The sequence below is a fragment of the Propithecus coquereli genome, unplaced genomic scaffold (genome assembly GCF_000956105.1).
Source record: "Propithecus coquereli isolate 6110/MARCELLA unplaced genomic scaffold, Pcoq_1.0 Scaffold161, whole genome shotgun sequence".
NCBI classification, from domain to species: domain Eukaryota; kingdom Metazoa; phylum Chordata; class Mammalia; order Primates; family Indriidae; genus Propithecus; species Propithecus coquereli.
The window spans coordinates 1,843,940-1,860,098 of NW_012140636.1; the positions used below are offsets into that span (position 1 = coordinate 1,843,940).

General features: G+C 38.4%; 1 protein-coding gene across 1 annotated transcript in view; it reads left to right on the forward strand.

Moving 5' to 3' along the window:
- Positions 1-1,047: 1,047 nt before the first annotated feature.
- LOC105807661 (chromosome unknown open reading frame, human C4orf17) overlaps positions 1,048-16,159 on the forward strand; it is a 30,852-nt gene continuing 15,740 nt past the window's right edge. Inside the window, exons 1-6 of the mRNA XM_012641086.1 lie at positions 1,048-1,174; positions 3,466-3,666; positions 5,781-5,845; positions 7,024-7,170; positions 14,188-14,269; positions 15,317-15,524. Of these exons, the coding sequence (XP_012496540.1) occupies positions 1,048-1,174; positions 3,466-3,666; positions 5,781-5,845; positions 7,024-7,170; positions 14,188-14,269; positions 15,317-15,524 (830 nt within the window). The remainder of the gene's footprint in view (positions 1,175-3,465; positions 3,667-5,780; positions 5,846-7,023; positions 7,171-14,187; positions 14,270-15,316; positions 15,525-16,159) is intronic.

Consider the following 16,159-nt stretch of genomic DNA (forward strand, 5'->3'; position numbering starts at 1 on the left):
TAAATATAGATTGCTCTGGTCTAAAAAGATAGTCAATGAACTAAAATATCCACTGCAACAAAATCCTGACATCAAATTCTACACTATGGACATATTTTGACACTATGAATAATTCTGATCAAAAAAACTCCCTACCATGGTTAGAAATAAAATGTGTATTTTCCAATTCTGCTATAACAAATAAGTTTCCACGTAAGATAGGAAAAATACAACAGGCACCAGGAAAACAACCTTTGTAGATTTCAAGAGTAGTATACCATCTTCCAGAAAGTTTAAATAACTCTGTCTTGTCTTCTTAGTCTAAAAAGGTCCTTTGCCACATGACTGTGAATTCATTAAGAGCCGTAACGTTATCTTTAGTCCCCTAGGCCTGTGACATTGTAGGTGTCTCATAAATGCTTGCTAAATGACTGCAGGAACATTAAATATTACCGAATATAGCAAACAACATCAAAAAGCTTTCCTAGCTTATCATCCATAGGTAATAACATTGTTTTGGACTTTTTTTTTCCTTCAGGTTTTACCATCCTCTTGGAATATGATATAAATTTAAGACAGTGATTTTTTTAAAAGTACAGTCTGAAAGGTCTTCATTTAAAGTTAATTTAGTATAAAAGCACATTTGTGGGTATATAAAACCATCATTTTAATTTACTATAACAAAACTGATTATAATTACGTATTTTTTTATATTAGCCAACAAAGTGACCTTAAATGCAATTAAAAAGAGAATATACTTTACATTTTTTACAAATACTTTAATTTTTCCAGGGGAAAATTTTTATGTTCCACCTATGCCTATACTGTGTTTAATGTTTACAAAAATTTAATCTGAAAGCAAAATGGCCTCAATGTGCTTTGACATGAGAAACAATTCAGTGCAAACCAAGAAGATCAAGAAATGGTTGATGTATAAGAAAATGTCAAAATCCCTTGCAGCATTCTGTGATTTCAGGGTCTGAGCACATCTGGAAGTGGCATCAATCAAGTTAGACTTCAAGAAGTTTTCTCGCACCAGTGGAGAGGAAGGAGCCAACACGCACAGACATGAACCTCAGATCTTCGACATCTGCTCCTCAGTTTGTGGTCCAAGGCAGCCGTATCGTGGCTAGAAACGAAGGCTGCTTTCTGGTCAGGCACACCCCGCATCCCCGAAGAGTCTGCCACATCAAAGGTAGGGTGACTTACCGTCCTGGGATGTGTGGGTCTCCTGTACACGTGGCATGCTTGATGGTTCTGGTGGGTAAACATAAGGCTGCTATGCACAATATTCAGCCACTGGTAAGGCACGGGTCTCATAGTTTTCTACTTAAAATCAGAAATGTAAAAGCATTTTCTTACACACATTTTGAATGATAATTCCAAAGCTAACCTGTTAATCTTCTAATATTCCAATTAGCTAATTATCTACATCTTAAATACACATATACATTGATTTTTAATAAACTTACCGCATGAATAGGAATAGTATGCATTTTTCTTATTTAATCATTTCTTTTCAATTCTAAACCATCCCAGTGTTAAAGGACACTCATCTACTAAGGAAACGATTACCCCAGACAAAATAATTAGTTTCTTTCCCATCCAACTGCGATTGCACGTCAATCAGAGAATGAGGCAGGGCCACAAGGGTTGAGTCTTTGCCTGGCACTCTCAGAGAGGGGAACCCTTCTTTTTGATCACTGCAGTAATGGAAACTTGTTGTCCCATAGGCAGAGCTGGTGTTTCCTGAGCCCAAGACTCCATTCCCTAATTCTTCTGTGTATACAAGGACATTAATGAAACTCCCCCACCAGGATTGCAGCTAACCTTCCCCACTGCTGGATTGAGTTTTACATTTCCCTGATTAGCTTTAAGTCATTTGATTCTGAAGCCACTTTAACGCCATTCCTCTTAACCCTTCACCCTTGTTTTTTGTGGTTCTTTCCTAACTCTTGGATAGATAGAATCTGAATTTTTCCATATTACTTATGTTCCGTGTAAGATATATAGAAAAAAATGTGTGTCCCAATAAGGAAGACAAAAAGGAAAAAAAGTAGGGATGGAGAAAAGATTTTTTTTCCTGAAAGTCCTCCAGCAAACACACACACACACACACACACACATGCACACACATGCATGACACACACACACACACGCACCTTTTACTAATTAAAGGAGGTTGCAGAGAAAATACAGTTTTTCCACTGACTTGTTATGTGTTAAGGTTTTATACGTTTCACTTGGCAGGCAATTTTTCACTATGCACCTGAACCAATCACTAACCTAGGCGTTTAAGATACAATGATAAGATGTGATTCCGTCTTCAAAAATTTTATTCTCATTTCTCTTTAGAACCGATTACTATCAGTAAAGTTCTAAGTGTTAGACTAAATGAAGCTTTATGTTTGGATGTTATTCATTTATTCAACAAATAATCACAGAGCACCTACTTTCCGCTAGGCCCTGGTCTAGGTACTGGGAATAGAGCTGCAAACAAAACAGATAAAACCCTCGCTCTCGTGAAGCCCGCATTTTAGTGCAGCTCGGACAAGCGATGTGCAAACTGATACAATGTGACGCGTGACAAAGAGCACGCGGGACCAGGAGGGGGCCAGGAGGGGGGTGCGTTTCAGATGGGGTTTCGGCAAAGACCTTTTTGATTTCACTGAACAGACGGTTAAGAAGGAAGTGATCCTAGAGGGAGGTTTGGAAGAATGAGCGAGTGTGAAAAATATTATCTAAAAACTTGCCTGGCAACGTCTTAGGAGACAAAGCAGTGTCTCTTATTACCTGTAGTAGTAACTCACCGATGAACAGAAAGCAGTGCCCTGCCCACTCCCATTTCCTAAGCGGTCCAATCCCACGCAACTTAGCATTGCTATTGAAAAGAGAATCTGCCCACAATTTAATATTTGAACTAAATTCTATATTTGAGCCAAAAGCAAATAGCTGTTGGAGGACAGGGAGTGAACACAGAAGTCTCTGACATGAGGAAGGAGGTCCCTTTGGACCGAATTCCCCTCCCTTGCTTCCCTCACAATCTACCCCATCCTCCCTCCCATCCCTCTCTCCGACAGCTTTTTACCTTCTGCCAGCACAAAGAGGAGCCAGTGAGCCTCTTTCGGAGAACCTTGCGATACTGAAGCATCCTGGATGCTTTCAGAAATTCAGATCTGATATTCATGGAGAGGGTGAGCACAGTCCCTCCTGGTCATTATGAACACGTGGGAAATGAGAGAGCGACAGCTCTCAACTCCACTTGACTCCCAGACCAAGATTAAAGATGCGGGCCTGGTTCTCAAGGCCGACAAGATGGCAGAACATTTTTAAGGAAGCGTATATTGCAAACAACATTGGCTACGCTGACTTTCAAAGAATGTCTACCTAGCACTGGTTCATACAATTTGAAGTCTAACATTTTCCGTACATTTAACAATATTTGGCTGGGAAATTGTTTAATCCTTTTCATCCCTACTCATCCAGGTTTGAACAACATTCCAATCTGCACCGTGAATGATGATGAGAATGCATCGTGGGGTGGTTCCCAGCTTATCCCTTTAGAGAAGGACAAGACACCTTGTGCCAAATGCAGCTGCCCACCCAGCGCTGCAGCCCCAAAGAGCCCCGTCAGAGGAGTGTCACCAGCTTCAAACAGTATCAAAATGCCCCCACGGCCTCATTCGGGTGAGTCCTTCTCAACTGATGAAATGTTTCCTTATGCCCCCTGCATAAGGAAGAAAGATCGGGGAAGATCTTTTCTTAATTGGGAAGAAAGATCGATACGATTGCTAAAATAGCTGCAGTGATTTTTTAAAAAGTTATAAAAATTTCCTCAGTGTGAAATAAGTTATTCATTATAAAAATTTTTCACTCTTCTAATCTCAATTCAGCAGGAAGATAATGTTTAAAATGTTACTACTATGTCCAATATATATTAACTGTGTCCAGTATATATCTGGTATGGTTCTAGTCTCTAATCCCTATGAAACTAGCTAAGAGATGCCGGCAGTGACTGTTTAGCCGACACCGACAGGGAAACCATGCCACACAAAAAGGGAGTCCAGGAAACGCAATCGGGATGCAATCGCGTGTCTACATTTTCCCCATGAGCTTGTCATCTCCTTCAGGCCGGGCCCTGGATCATTGCCTTCTGTGTTTTTGCCATTCTTCATTTGTCCCCATGGCCCAGCACAGTGCCTGGTCCTTAGTAAACAATTCAATCCATTAATTTTACCGAATTGAAGGGAAAAGGAATTGATCAAAAGTAAAGTGTGACAAAATCCAAAGGGCAAGATAAAATAGAAGAAAAAGTTCCGCATGGCAGAAAGAGAAAGTTCTTCTCTTTCTCCAAATCGACACAATGATATGGTATTACTGACACCTTCAGAGTACGTGAAAATTATTACGGTATAATGTGGTAAGTAGATATCTTTCTAATGATAGTGAGAAGGATCATTTACAGAGTACCCACTATGTGACAGGCACCATTCTCAGCTCTTCTCACTGACCTCATTCCATCGTTTCAAGAGCTCTTCTTCCCTCCTTTCTACTGGCAATGAAGAGTCAAAGCCTAATTACTCCACCTTCTTTCTGGTGTCCCTTCTTATACCATAGAACCTAGAAACTTAAAAAACACATTTGCAAGAAGGAGTCCATTGATGGGCATTAGGTGTTACCATCTAGGAAGACGTGGGGCTGTCATCTTTTTGGTGGCTTTCTCCTATCAAGCATGACTGGAGACGTGAATTTTTCCGCTACAACCTCCCAGGGTTCAGGTTCTGGACTCGTGGCTTTCTGACTGCACGCATAACACTGCCTAACCCTTAGTCTTACGGATGTTGCAGCAGCCACAGAAGTGGGAGTGGCTGACTCCCCTTCCTCCTGACTGTCACAGAGACTGTGCTTCCCTTGGTGGATCAGGCCCAGGGTATTGTTCTTGGAGTCAGTTGTGATGATTAAGACCAGAGTGCACTGCTCCAACAATACTAAAAACTCCTAATTCCCTGTATTATTTACATTTTTGCTTAAAATAGAATGGTTTCTGTTTCCCACAAGTGAACACTAACTTAATAAACATCCATAATTTTGTTTTCATTACTTGGAGAGAGGTAACTTAAAACTTTATTTTTCTATCTTTCTTCAGCTAGACCTAATGAATTTGGTTACTATTGGCTACATGCACAAAATCTTTCCAACTTTTTAAAAATTTGGGGGAATATTATGGCTTCAATAAAAGAGATAGCATTGCTTACACAGAGTATATCTTTAAATTAATGTAAAGGAAAATTAAGCAAAGCTTTAAGTGGCTTTGGGGTATTTTAAGGGGATTTAATTAGATGACTGAGTATGAAATAGGTTTATAAAACAAGAAAGAGAAAATAAAGAATGTAATTTTAACTCAGCAAAAATCTTCTCTTTCTGTCTACAGGGCAAATGACAAGCATAAATTCTCTTTAATGAGAGAAAGTGACAGTTACATGGACAGGAAACAGAGAAAAATATGTCTTATACTGAAATATGTACCTTTAAAATCAGTTTAACCAGAGCAAGAAAGCACTTGCATTATATTTTAATATAATCATCTTAGGCATAGAATTAGTTTTTTTTAATATAAGTATGCTTTTATTTGTTATCATAATGCCATTTTACCTTCAAGTTTCCTAACATTTATAAACAGATCCCAGAGTTGACTTTCATTTAAATTCAGACGTACTCTCATCTATTTCAGCCACTGACACATGTGATAGAAATTCTTTATCAGTTTACTCTAAATGTGTTTTTCCTCAATTTCATTTCAGAGCCCAGTAGAAAAATCAAAGAGTGCTTCAAAACTTCCAGTGAGAATCCCTTAGTAATTAAAAAGGTAAAGAAATAGCTATTTATAGTTATCTATTTGGTTTGGCTTCTATAGTTTCCTCCCTTTTCCTCGTATACCTTTCTGAAAAGTCACTACATTTGACACTATTTTTACAGCTTTAGTAAAGTGTAATTAACATGCTATAAGATGCATATATTCAAAGTGCACGATCGGATGAGTTTTGACAGATACATGGACACACCTGGGAAATTATCACTGTATTCAAGAGAATCCACATGTCCGTCACCTGCAAAGTCTTCTCATGATGCTGGCCCTCCCACAAGCAAACATTTGTCTGCTTTATGTCACTAAAGATTAGCGTGAGATTTGTTGAATTTTATATTAATAAAATCATATAGTGAGTTCTCTTTATAAGATCTAGTTTCCTTAACTTAGCATCATTATTTTAAGATTTGTCCATGTTGTTATGTGCATCCATAGTTCATTCCTTTTTATTGTTGAGTAACATTCAGTTGTGTGGTTATCTTACAATTTGTTTGTCCATTCACCTGTTGAGAGACATTTAAGTTGCTTCTAATTTTTTTTTTTTTTTTTTTTTGGCGATAGAGTCTTGATCTTTCACTCAGGCTAGAGTGCAGTGGTGTCATCATAGCTCACTGCAACCTCCAACTCCTGGGCTCAGGGGATCCTCCTGCCTCAGCCTCCAGAATAGCCGGGACAACAGGTGCTGGGACAACAGGCACACACCACCATGCCCAGCTAATTTTTTTCTATTTTTTGTAGAGACGGAGTCTCACTATGTTGCCCAGGCTGGTCTTGAACTAGTATCTTCACAGACCATAGTGGAATAAAATTAGAAATCAATTCCAAGAGAAACACTCAAATCTACACACAGTCATGGAAATTAAATAACCTACTGAATGATTATTGGATCAATAATGAAATTAAGATGGAAATAAAAACATTCCTTGAACTGAATGACAAAGGGGACACAAGTGGTCAAAATCTATGGGATTCAGCAAAAGCAGCCCTAAGGGGAAAATTCATACCCTTAAACGCCCACATAAAACAGACAGAAAGATCACAAATTAACCACCTTTTTTTTTCACTTTCATGGATCTTTCTTGTTAACTATAATATTTCTCATTCATTTTACATTTAATTTTCATAGAAAATATAAGTGGATGCAAATGCATATTGATTATATTATACCTTTGATTTAGGAAGAAATTAAGACCAAAAAGCCACCTTCACCTCCAAAAGCATCCTCTACTGCTGGTTCCTGTTCTTCAGGGATGATGAGTACCACCAAGAATGATGTCAAAGCAAACACTGTTTGCATACCAAACTATCTGGATCAAGAAATAAAAGTAAGAGGCAGGCTTATTAAATTCATAACGTGGGAATAGCATGAAAATACAAAAAAAAAGTTACATCATTAGCGTCTTTAAAACACTTGAATTGTTCCTTATTGATGCCTAAATTGATTTAAAACTACTTAGCCTAAAATCTAAGGCGTACTCCTATTTTCATCTCCAGTCTTACTTTTCCCTGGAATTCTGCCACTCTTACATAAATTCAACCTTTGGTTTAGACATGATGAAAAGCCTGGTGTTTGCCAAACAAACCCATTCCTGTCCTTTCCGTGTTTCTCTTTATCATCTTTGTAATGCTTGAGAAGCACTCCTCCTAACTTCTTGCCACTGTCTATAAAGTTACGTCGCCTATTTTAAGGCAGAGATTCCTCCAATTGACATTCTTCCCTCCCTCTTATCTTTGGAAAACTATTTCCTCAAACTTCCTCTGGCTGGAGTTATAAACTTAGTCATATTAATAGTAATATGTTATACAGCCTCCTGGAAGTTTCTCCCAAGCCACAGTTATTTCTGAGAATGACATAAAATCAAGAATAAATCAATCAGCTGATATTTCTCACTTGCCATTTTTCTCCTTCTTTGAATTCCTTTAGGACCCTCCCCATTGCCCACCATAAGACCCACTACAGTGAATTTGGGGTCAAAGTATTGTAATGATGACTCTTATAGCAATTTTAAGTAATCAGTGTCTGTAGTTACAATTACAAATAACAGAGCATGTTGTGAGGATGGTTATTGAACAAGCCCCTAACAGGGAACCATTTTAAAGGTAGAGCATATTAGTGGCATTGGTATGATAATTTATGCTGGTGATTAAAATTGGGAAGGAGAATAAAAGGAAAGATGTCAGAGGGAGAGTATCTGCAGATTTGACTTGTGTTTATACATGATTTCCTGGTGATTCTGGCTGATGGCAGATATTATACAGAGTCTTCAGAATCTCTGTCCACCTGCTACACTCTGGCCACACCGATCTTCCTAAAATTTGCTCATTCCCACCTTAAGGGATTTGCCCAGAGAATTCTCTTCCTTTTGATCCTCTCGGTGATCACCTTCTCATTCAGGCCTCAGTTTAAGTATCACTTACTCAGAAATACTTTCCCTGACCACCCAATCTAAATTAGCTACCTAGCCACTCTCTGGGTTATTTTTTATTCGTTATATTTTGTATAACATATGCTGTATCTGCTATGTTCATATTAATTTGTTTGGTTCAATATTTTCTCTCTCCACCCTACTTCCACTAAAATTTAAGTCATATAAGATCTCATATTTATCTTTCCTGCTTACCGATTTATCTTCAGTACCTAGATGAGTGTTAGACACCTGGTAATTATTAAATAAGTATTTGTGGAATGAATAAATCAAACAGAAAAGGGCTACCAAGATCAAAGAAAATCAGCTAATTATAAAGGTCCTCAACTCAAACAAACCACAAGCTGAGCGTAGTTTTAATAAGACTGTCCTGTTTCCGCATCAGTAGATCAGCACGATCTGTATAACTCACTCTGTGGGCATCTGTTAAAGAGCCCTCCTCTCAAAAGCATCTTCCATCTTATAGATATCAACTTCCCTGGACGTTAATTGATTTTTTAAAACCCCACTAAAATGTAAACTCTTTGAAGGTAGGGATCTTGTCTGCCTTGTTCACAACTGATTCTTCAGTGCTCATCATTTTGCTTGAAAAATATTAACCGGCACACAGAGCATGACATTTTATCAAATAGTTGTTGACTATTTATTAAATAAATGAAAGAAAAGGGAATAAAGTGTTCAAATAGGTCTTATCAAGATTTTTTGGGTTACATAAAAGAGCTCTAAAAATAGAGCTCATCTTGGAGGTATTCCATCTTTCCATGCCTTTTATATAAAAAAAAATCTGAAGTATTTTCCAATTTTCTTCTATCCGGGGTTAACTCTGAATGGGTTGTGAAATTGAGATATTTTTGCACAACGTTGTATGTGAAAGAGTATGCAGTTTCAGTTATTACTTTAAAGGAAAAGAAAAACAGAATTCTTTGTTTATTAGCACCTCATTTTAAGCCTTCCTCTTAAAGATCTGGAATTTATAGACATAACAGTCTCTTTATTACTGACATCAAAATTCTGCCAAACACATCCATTTATTCTATAAATATTTAATGTCAAACTACAAAATACTACAGTTTGGAGTATAATGGATTCCTTCATTCACAGAGTGTATTAGAGGGACCGTGCAGGTGTTGTTGAACGTATAGCAGGAAACTTTGTAGCTAGGAAGGCCGTCAAGGAGCAAGAGGCCTAAAGAATGTTTAAGATATAATTAGAAGATGAAGAGAAGTATGGAAGAGATCTTTCCCCGGCAAGAGACCTTCATGCCTTAGGGGTAAGGAGTGAGTGTTGCTTATTCAAGGAACTAAAAGCAATTAATATGGTTGATGCAGAGAGTGCAGGGAGAAGGTGGCAGAGAGAGGGCTGGACTTAAGCAGAGGCCAGATAACAAAGTACTTTATTAGCCATATCAAGGTGTCCAGTTTCATCCCAAGGTCTGTGAGAAGCCAGTCAAGAATTTTAAGCACTTAATGGTACTGAATTACTGTGTAAGTATAAGAATTACATGGTCAGAGTTGTACTTTAGAAAAATAATTCTGAATACAATAGGCAGAATTAATTTGGGGGCGTGAGGGGTGGCAAAGTTGTAAACAAGGGACAGTGGTTCTAAAATGATAGAGTAGGTTCAAAACTTAACCTGTTGTAAACAACCGTATAATTCAACAAAATGTATAAAGAAACTGTTTTCGGGTATTGGAAACAGACAGTACAGATTTATGATCATTGAGGGAAGATAAACAATTGGGATAATTTCCATATTCAACCCAGAATGTGCCCACTCATAGCACAGAGAAGTGGAGCTCTCTGGAGCCCAAGCAGAGAGCAACAGGTTCACCAGGTATAGAAAACAGAGGTCAGAATTCGGGGATGCTGGGGTGACTAGAATTTGCAAAGTAAGATACTGAAGAAGAGAAATCTGTGCGTAGAATGAGCTCCAAAAATCTGTATAGGGTCCCTCTGAGTCTTTGGTCCAATATTAAGCTGTACATGCACAGGGTGAGATTCTGAGACCTGGCAGAAGGAAGATAATGGGAGGTATCGAAGCTTAGAATTGCTCGAGTTCTTACCCTCCAAAGTGAAGAGACCTTGCTGAACATACTAGGAATTCAGCTGAGACCCCAGAAAGGTCACACCTTAAGAAGAGGGTTACTGTAGCCTTAGTGTAGGGGCTACTCTAGACCCAGACTCTCAAATTCTAAAATCAAGTTTCAGCAGATCAAGCTCATCTGCCAATATATTAACTACTTTCCAGAACAAAACTGAACACTCTTTAAAGGGAGAAAAACAAAATATAGATGCTCCACAATGTAGCATATATAAAGTCCATCAAATAATAAAGAATTATTAGAAATTCAAGGAACAGGAAACTATAACCCATAACCAGAAGAAAAAAAAGAGTTGATAGTCAGGCACAAAAATGATGCAGATGTTGAAATTATCAGGGAAGGCCCTAAAAGGGGTTGCTTTAAATATTTTCAAGAATTTGTAAGAAAAGATGGACATAATGAGTGAACAGATGGGGAATATCACAAGAGAAATAGACATCATTCAAAAAGAGGACCAAAAGGAAATTCTAGAATTAAGAAATACAGCCATGTACAACATAATAATGTTTTGGTTAACAATAGACCACATACACAACAGTGGTCCCATAAGATTATAATATGGTATTTTTCTTGTGTCTTATCTATGTTTAGATACACAAACACTTACCATTGTGTTACAACTGGCTACAGTATTCATTCCATACAGTAACATGCTGTACAGACGTGTAGCCTAGGAGCAATAGGCTATGCCACATAGCCTAGGTGTGTACTAGGCTATACCACCTTGGTTTGTGCAAATACACTCTACGATGTATTTAAAATGACGTTCATACATGATGAAGTCACCTAATGACAAATTTCTCAGAACGTATTCCTGTCACTAAACAATGTGTGAATGTACATTTGAAATAAAAATTTCACTGTATGTGCTTAACAGGACAGTGGATACTGCAGAAGAAATTGTCAGTGAAGTTAAAGGCAGGGCAATAAAAACTATCCAAATTAAAGTAAAAAGACTTTAAAAATATAAACATAACCTATTGGCCTGTGAGAATATGTTGAGTGGTCTAATACAGGTGTAATCGGAGTCTTGGAAGAAGAGGAAAGAGAAATTACAGCATAAAAATTATTTTGAAGAACTAATAGCTGACATGGCCCCAAATTGACAGAAACCCTAAAAAACTCAAAAAAGATAAACACAGAAGAAATTACATCTGGGCATATCATAATAAAGGTGCTGAAAACCAAAGGGAATATCTTGAAAGCAGCAAGAGAAAAAAGACACATTATATAAATAGTGTCACTGAACAGTGGGGAAATGTTCTGACAAATGTGTCATCAGGTGGTTTCATCACTGTGTGAATGTCATAGCGTGTCCTTGCACAAACTTGATGGCGTTGCCTACTATGCACCCAGGCCATGTTGTATAGCCTATTGCTCCGAGGCTACAAACCTGTACAGCATGTCACTGTACTGGATAGTGTAGGCAATTGTAACACAATGGCAAGTGTTTGTGTGTCTAAACACCGAAAAAGTACAGTAAAAATATAGTATTATAATCTCATGGGACCACCGTCATATATGTGGTCTGCTGTTGACTGCAATGTTACGTGGTGCACGACTGTAATGAAAAAGAGAATGACTGCTGACTTCTCCCTAGAAACATGGAAGCCGTAAGACAATGGAGTGCTATTTTAAAGTATTTAAACAAAAAAAAAAATGGCATTTTAGAGTTCTGTCATTCAGAAGTGAAGGGGGTGGTGAGAGGGAGATACATATGGCTATAAAAAGGGAACAGATGGGATAAAATGTATAACAATAATAACTCAAAGTTCAAGTGCCAGCTAAATGAAGTATACCTCATAAGGTTCTTACATTACATAATGCATGAAGTGGTATAATATTAATTCAAGGAACACAATCATAGGTTAAAGATGCTTATTTTAATCCCTAGAGCAACAAAAAAGCTAATGGAGAAAATAAAGTGGAATACTAAAAAATACTTGATTCATCAAAAAAAAAAAAGACAGAGAAAAGAATAAGGAGAACAAAAACAGAAGGATTTAAGGTTACTCTGCTCCTAGAAATCATGAGGTCATTAAAGAAAAGTTCTTGGAGGAATTCCAAGGGACGATTTCAACAGAATTCCAAGGGTGGAATCACAGAGAGAAATCTGCTAATTGGATGTTTTTCCATTTCTCCGGACCTGATCCACACTGGATCGAGACCCCCTGGGGCAGCCATAGTTTCCTTGACATGCAGAAGTCTGGTTTGCAGGCCTTGCTGTCCCTGCCCCAGCTGCAGAAACAAATGTTTATCTCAAGGAACTGCAAGCTACTTTGATTCATTGAGCATTTTCTTAGGTTCCCATTACAGAGAATGCAGGAGGTTTCTTAGGAGGAGATATACATTCTACATCCTCTCGCTAAAAGGATAATTATATTCTCTAGGATATAGTTGATCAATGAGTGAGCTATGACTTGGAAGAAGCTAGGAGTGATGAGCAATCACTATACTGACAAAAAAGCCATAGAATGGCCTAGAAAATACCACAGAGCTCTTTTCCATTTTTGACACAGCTGTTAATTTGTTGTGAAATTAGGAGCAAATTTAACATGCTCTCTTCCAGAATATGGCATTACTTAGGACAGAAATCTTACTATAATAACAAAATTCGATGCAGAAAAGTTGATTTTTCAGCCATTTAATTTTGTTTCTATATCTTCAGCATCTAGATAAATAAAGGACACAAATGTTTCTTGAATCAATAATAATTTAAGATTTCAGGCAGATTCGGAGAAAGACTGTTCCGGTAGCTCAGACAAGAATTGATGTGGCTTTAGATTAGGTCAACATAGTGGAGTTAAAGAGAAATGGAACCATTTGAGAAATATTTAGAAAGTAGAGTTTGCTGAACCTGTTGTTTGGCAGCATGTTGTAGAAACGGGCAAGGGAGTTGTCCATGATGATCTCAGGTCAGGGGCTGGCTCGGACAGTGCTGTTCCTTGAGGTCGCACAACCAGGACGAAGAGCAAGTTTGGAGCAGGTTTTAGGAAGAGAAATACGGGTTTAGTTTTAGATACTTGGGGTTCAAAGTATCTGTAGTATATTTCAGTGGATACATAGGGTATGCAGATGGGTAGATAGGACTCAAGTTCATGAATACCAGATAAGTCTAAACTCCAACAGCAGACACAATTAAGATTCAAACTGGAAACTTCATTACCTGGCCTTACTTAACACTCTGTACCTTTGTTTTAATGATTATCATCCATTTTTAATAGACTTATTATTAGATTATTTCATATTTCTATCGCCTCTGTCACCTACATTTCAGCCCTGTAGCTCCAGATTTAAAAAAAAAAAATGTCAGGGAAGGATTCTGATTAACTAAAGGGAATTATATTCCTATCCCATTGGGCCAATCGCTGTGTTAAGAAACTGAGGTGCAATGATGAATCCGGCTCCGATCACATTCCCCTCTCTCAGCCGATGGAGAGGGGCAGGGCAGATCTGGCCAGTTCTGTGACTGGCAGAGTCTCATCCGAACCCTGTGGTGCAGTGAGAAAGGATCAGTTTCCCAAAAGAAGTAAACTGCTCCTACCAAGAAGATGTTGGAACTGAACAGACGAAACAAGAGCAACACGCTGCATCGCCTAACCTGAACCGTTACTGGTCCCAGAAACGTTGGTTTTGCTAAGATTCCACTGCGTCCTATTTGAAGTCTGGCTCTCGAGCCACAATCCGATTGACTTAATTGAGCATCACATACAGAGTGACATTTGGGAAGATGAGATTCTGAAAAAGCTAAAGGAAACCTCATAAGCCTTGTACTGTCGATTTGCTCACGTGTAACTCTAATGTTCTCTGTCAGATCCTGGCAAAACTCTGTGACAGTTTACATACTGATTCTCTGGCAGAAGTTCTACAGTGGCTGCTTCATGCAAGTTCAAAAGGTGAGATTAAGATAAGCATTTTTAAACACTGAGCTCCGTTTATTTTTAGAGACTGGGAATATGCCAATATCTGAAGTTTTCTACTTTGAATTTGCAAAGATAATGTTGCAACACTATTTCCCCAGTGTTTCAGCGTCAGAATCATTGCAGTCCATATACCCAACTGCATGCGTGTTGGTCCTTCATTGACCTCCAAATTCCACACGTCTCAGATTGGACTCGTTTGGGTGACATGAAACACTTGTGTCCAGGGGAGGCCTTATTTTCAGCTAGGGCTGGTTTGTGCTTCTCCTCCAGAGTCCACACACCCGGGGCTCTCCTTGAGCAGCTCCTCTGGCCTGGTGGGAACGCTGAACACAGCTTATTTCTTTCCTTTGGTGTGGATGGCAGTCATGAACTCAGTCATCTCCCAGCCTCCTTTGGGCCCTTCTTGTCCTGTCCCATGAAAACACATGCCGTTCCCAAGTAGGACAACCATAAATGGCGTAGAGCAACTATCCTCAGACCTAGCTAGTCCCCAGACTGACTGAGGCACAACCTCTGAGGTGGGACCTGAGAATTTGCATTTCTAGCCAGTTCCCAGGTGATGCCCATGATGCTGGTCTGGGGACCACTCTTTGAGAACCGCTGCACTAATCAGTGTTGGGAAACACCAATGTCTGAGGAACAGACCAATGTTTTAAAATCAGCAGCATTTTGGAAAAAATACCTTACCCTAAGAATTCAATAGTGCTTTGCAGGCAATTGAGAAGTGCTTGGGGGCAACGGGTCTCTAGCTATTGTCTATTTTTTTTCCTTTTTAAGAATGTAACATTTAATAAAGTACACAGGTGATAAATGCTTCTTGTTAGGAGAGAGAGCAGGTGAACCAGAAAGAAAAAAAAAAACACGAGAAAGAACAGGAACAATGAATAAAATTACCACAGACATTTCAGTGAATACTTCGGTGTCTATCTTTCTAGATATACTTGTAACTCTTGATTAATTCCAGTCAACATGATAATGACAACGTTTGCTCCCCCCACCCCTTTTTTTCTTTTAAATCAGAAAAAGAGTGGGTCTCAGCTTTGGTTCATTCGGAGCTGGCTGAGATAAACCTGTTGACTTCTCGAAGAGCAAACACCTCAAAGGAAGCAGCAGCGGAGACTGGGAAGCCACTCACCGTTAACTCACCACCCACAGTTAAATCGCCCCCAAATTCACCTGCAAAATCGACCATGCTGAGCAGCGTTAGAGAAGAACATCAACCACCCAGGTAAGTAGATACAATGGCTACCTAGAGCACCTGTGCTACATAAAGACTGAATTCTCTTGTCACTTACCTTTCAAAATGCTCACAGTGTTGCCCTTCTAAGTCTCCTCTTTGTTCAGAAAATGACTACAACATATGTTTGTTTTCCTTTTCCTGAATGTAATATGAGAGTTGTTCTCAATTCTATTGTCTAGAACATTTTGGCAGGAACCGTGAATATGTCTTCCTTATCCAATAATCTTTCTTTTTGAGGAAAATGTCCTTTTCACTAAGGGCAAAGCAAGAACAGTTACCGTAGAAATCTAAGAAAATAAAAGTTTTGGTTTTTTTTAGTTTGACTAAAAATAGAAGCAATTAAGGAAACCAAAATTGTATTGTTATGGTTATTGTATGTTTTGTCAAATGCATATCATGCAGGTATGACTTTTTTTGTGTAGAACAATGCAAGAGTAAAATAAATTGCTTTACTTCATTTTCTCTGACATACTTCTGGGGGCTTCCAGAGAGAAAAATAACTACGAAGAGAATTGGAAATTATTTCAGGGGAATTTTTTTCTTAAACCCTGTAGTTTCAGTAACAGAAGAAAAACACATATTTTATATAAACTATCATGATGAAAGAATATGTGATAAGATGT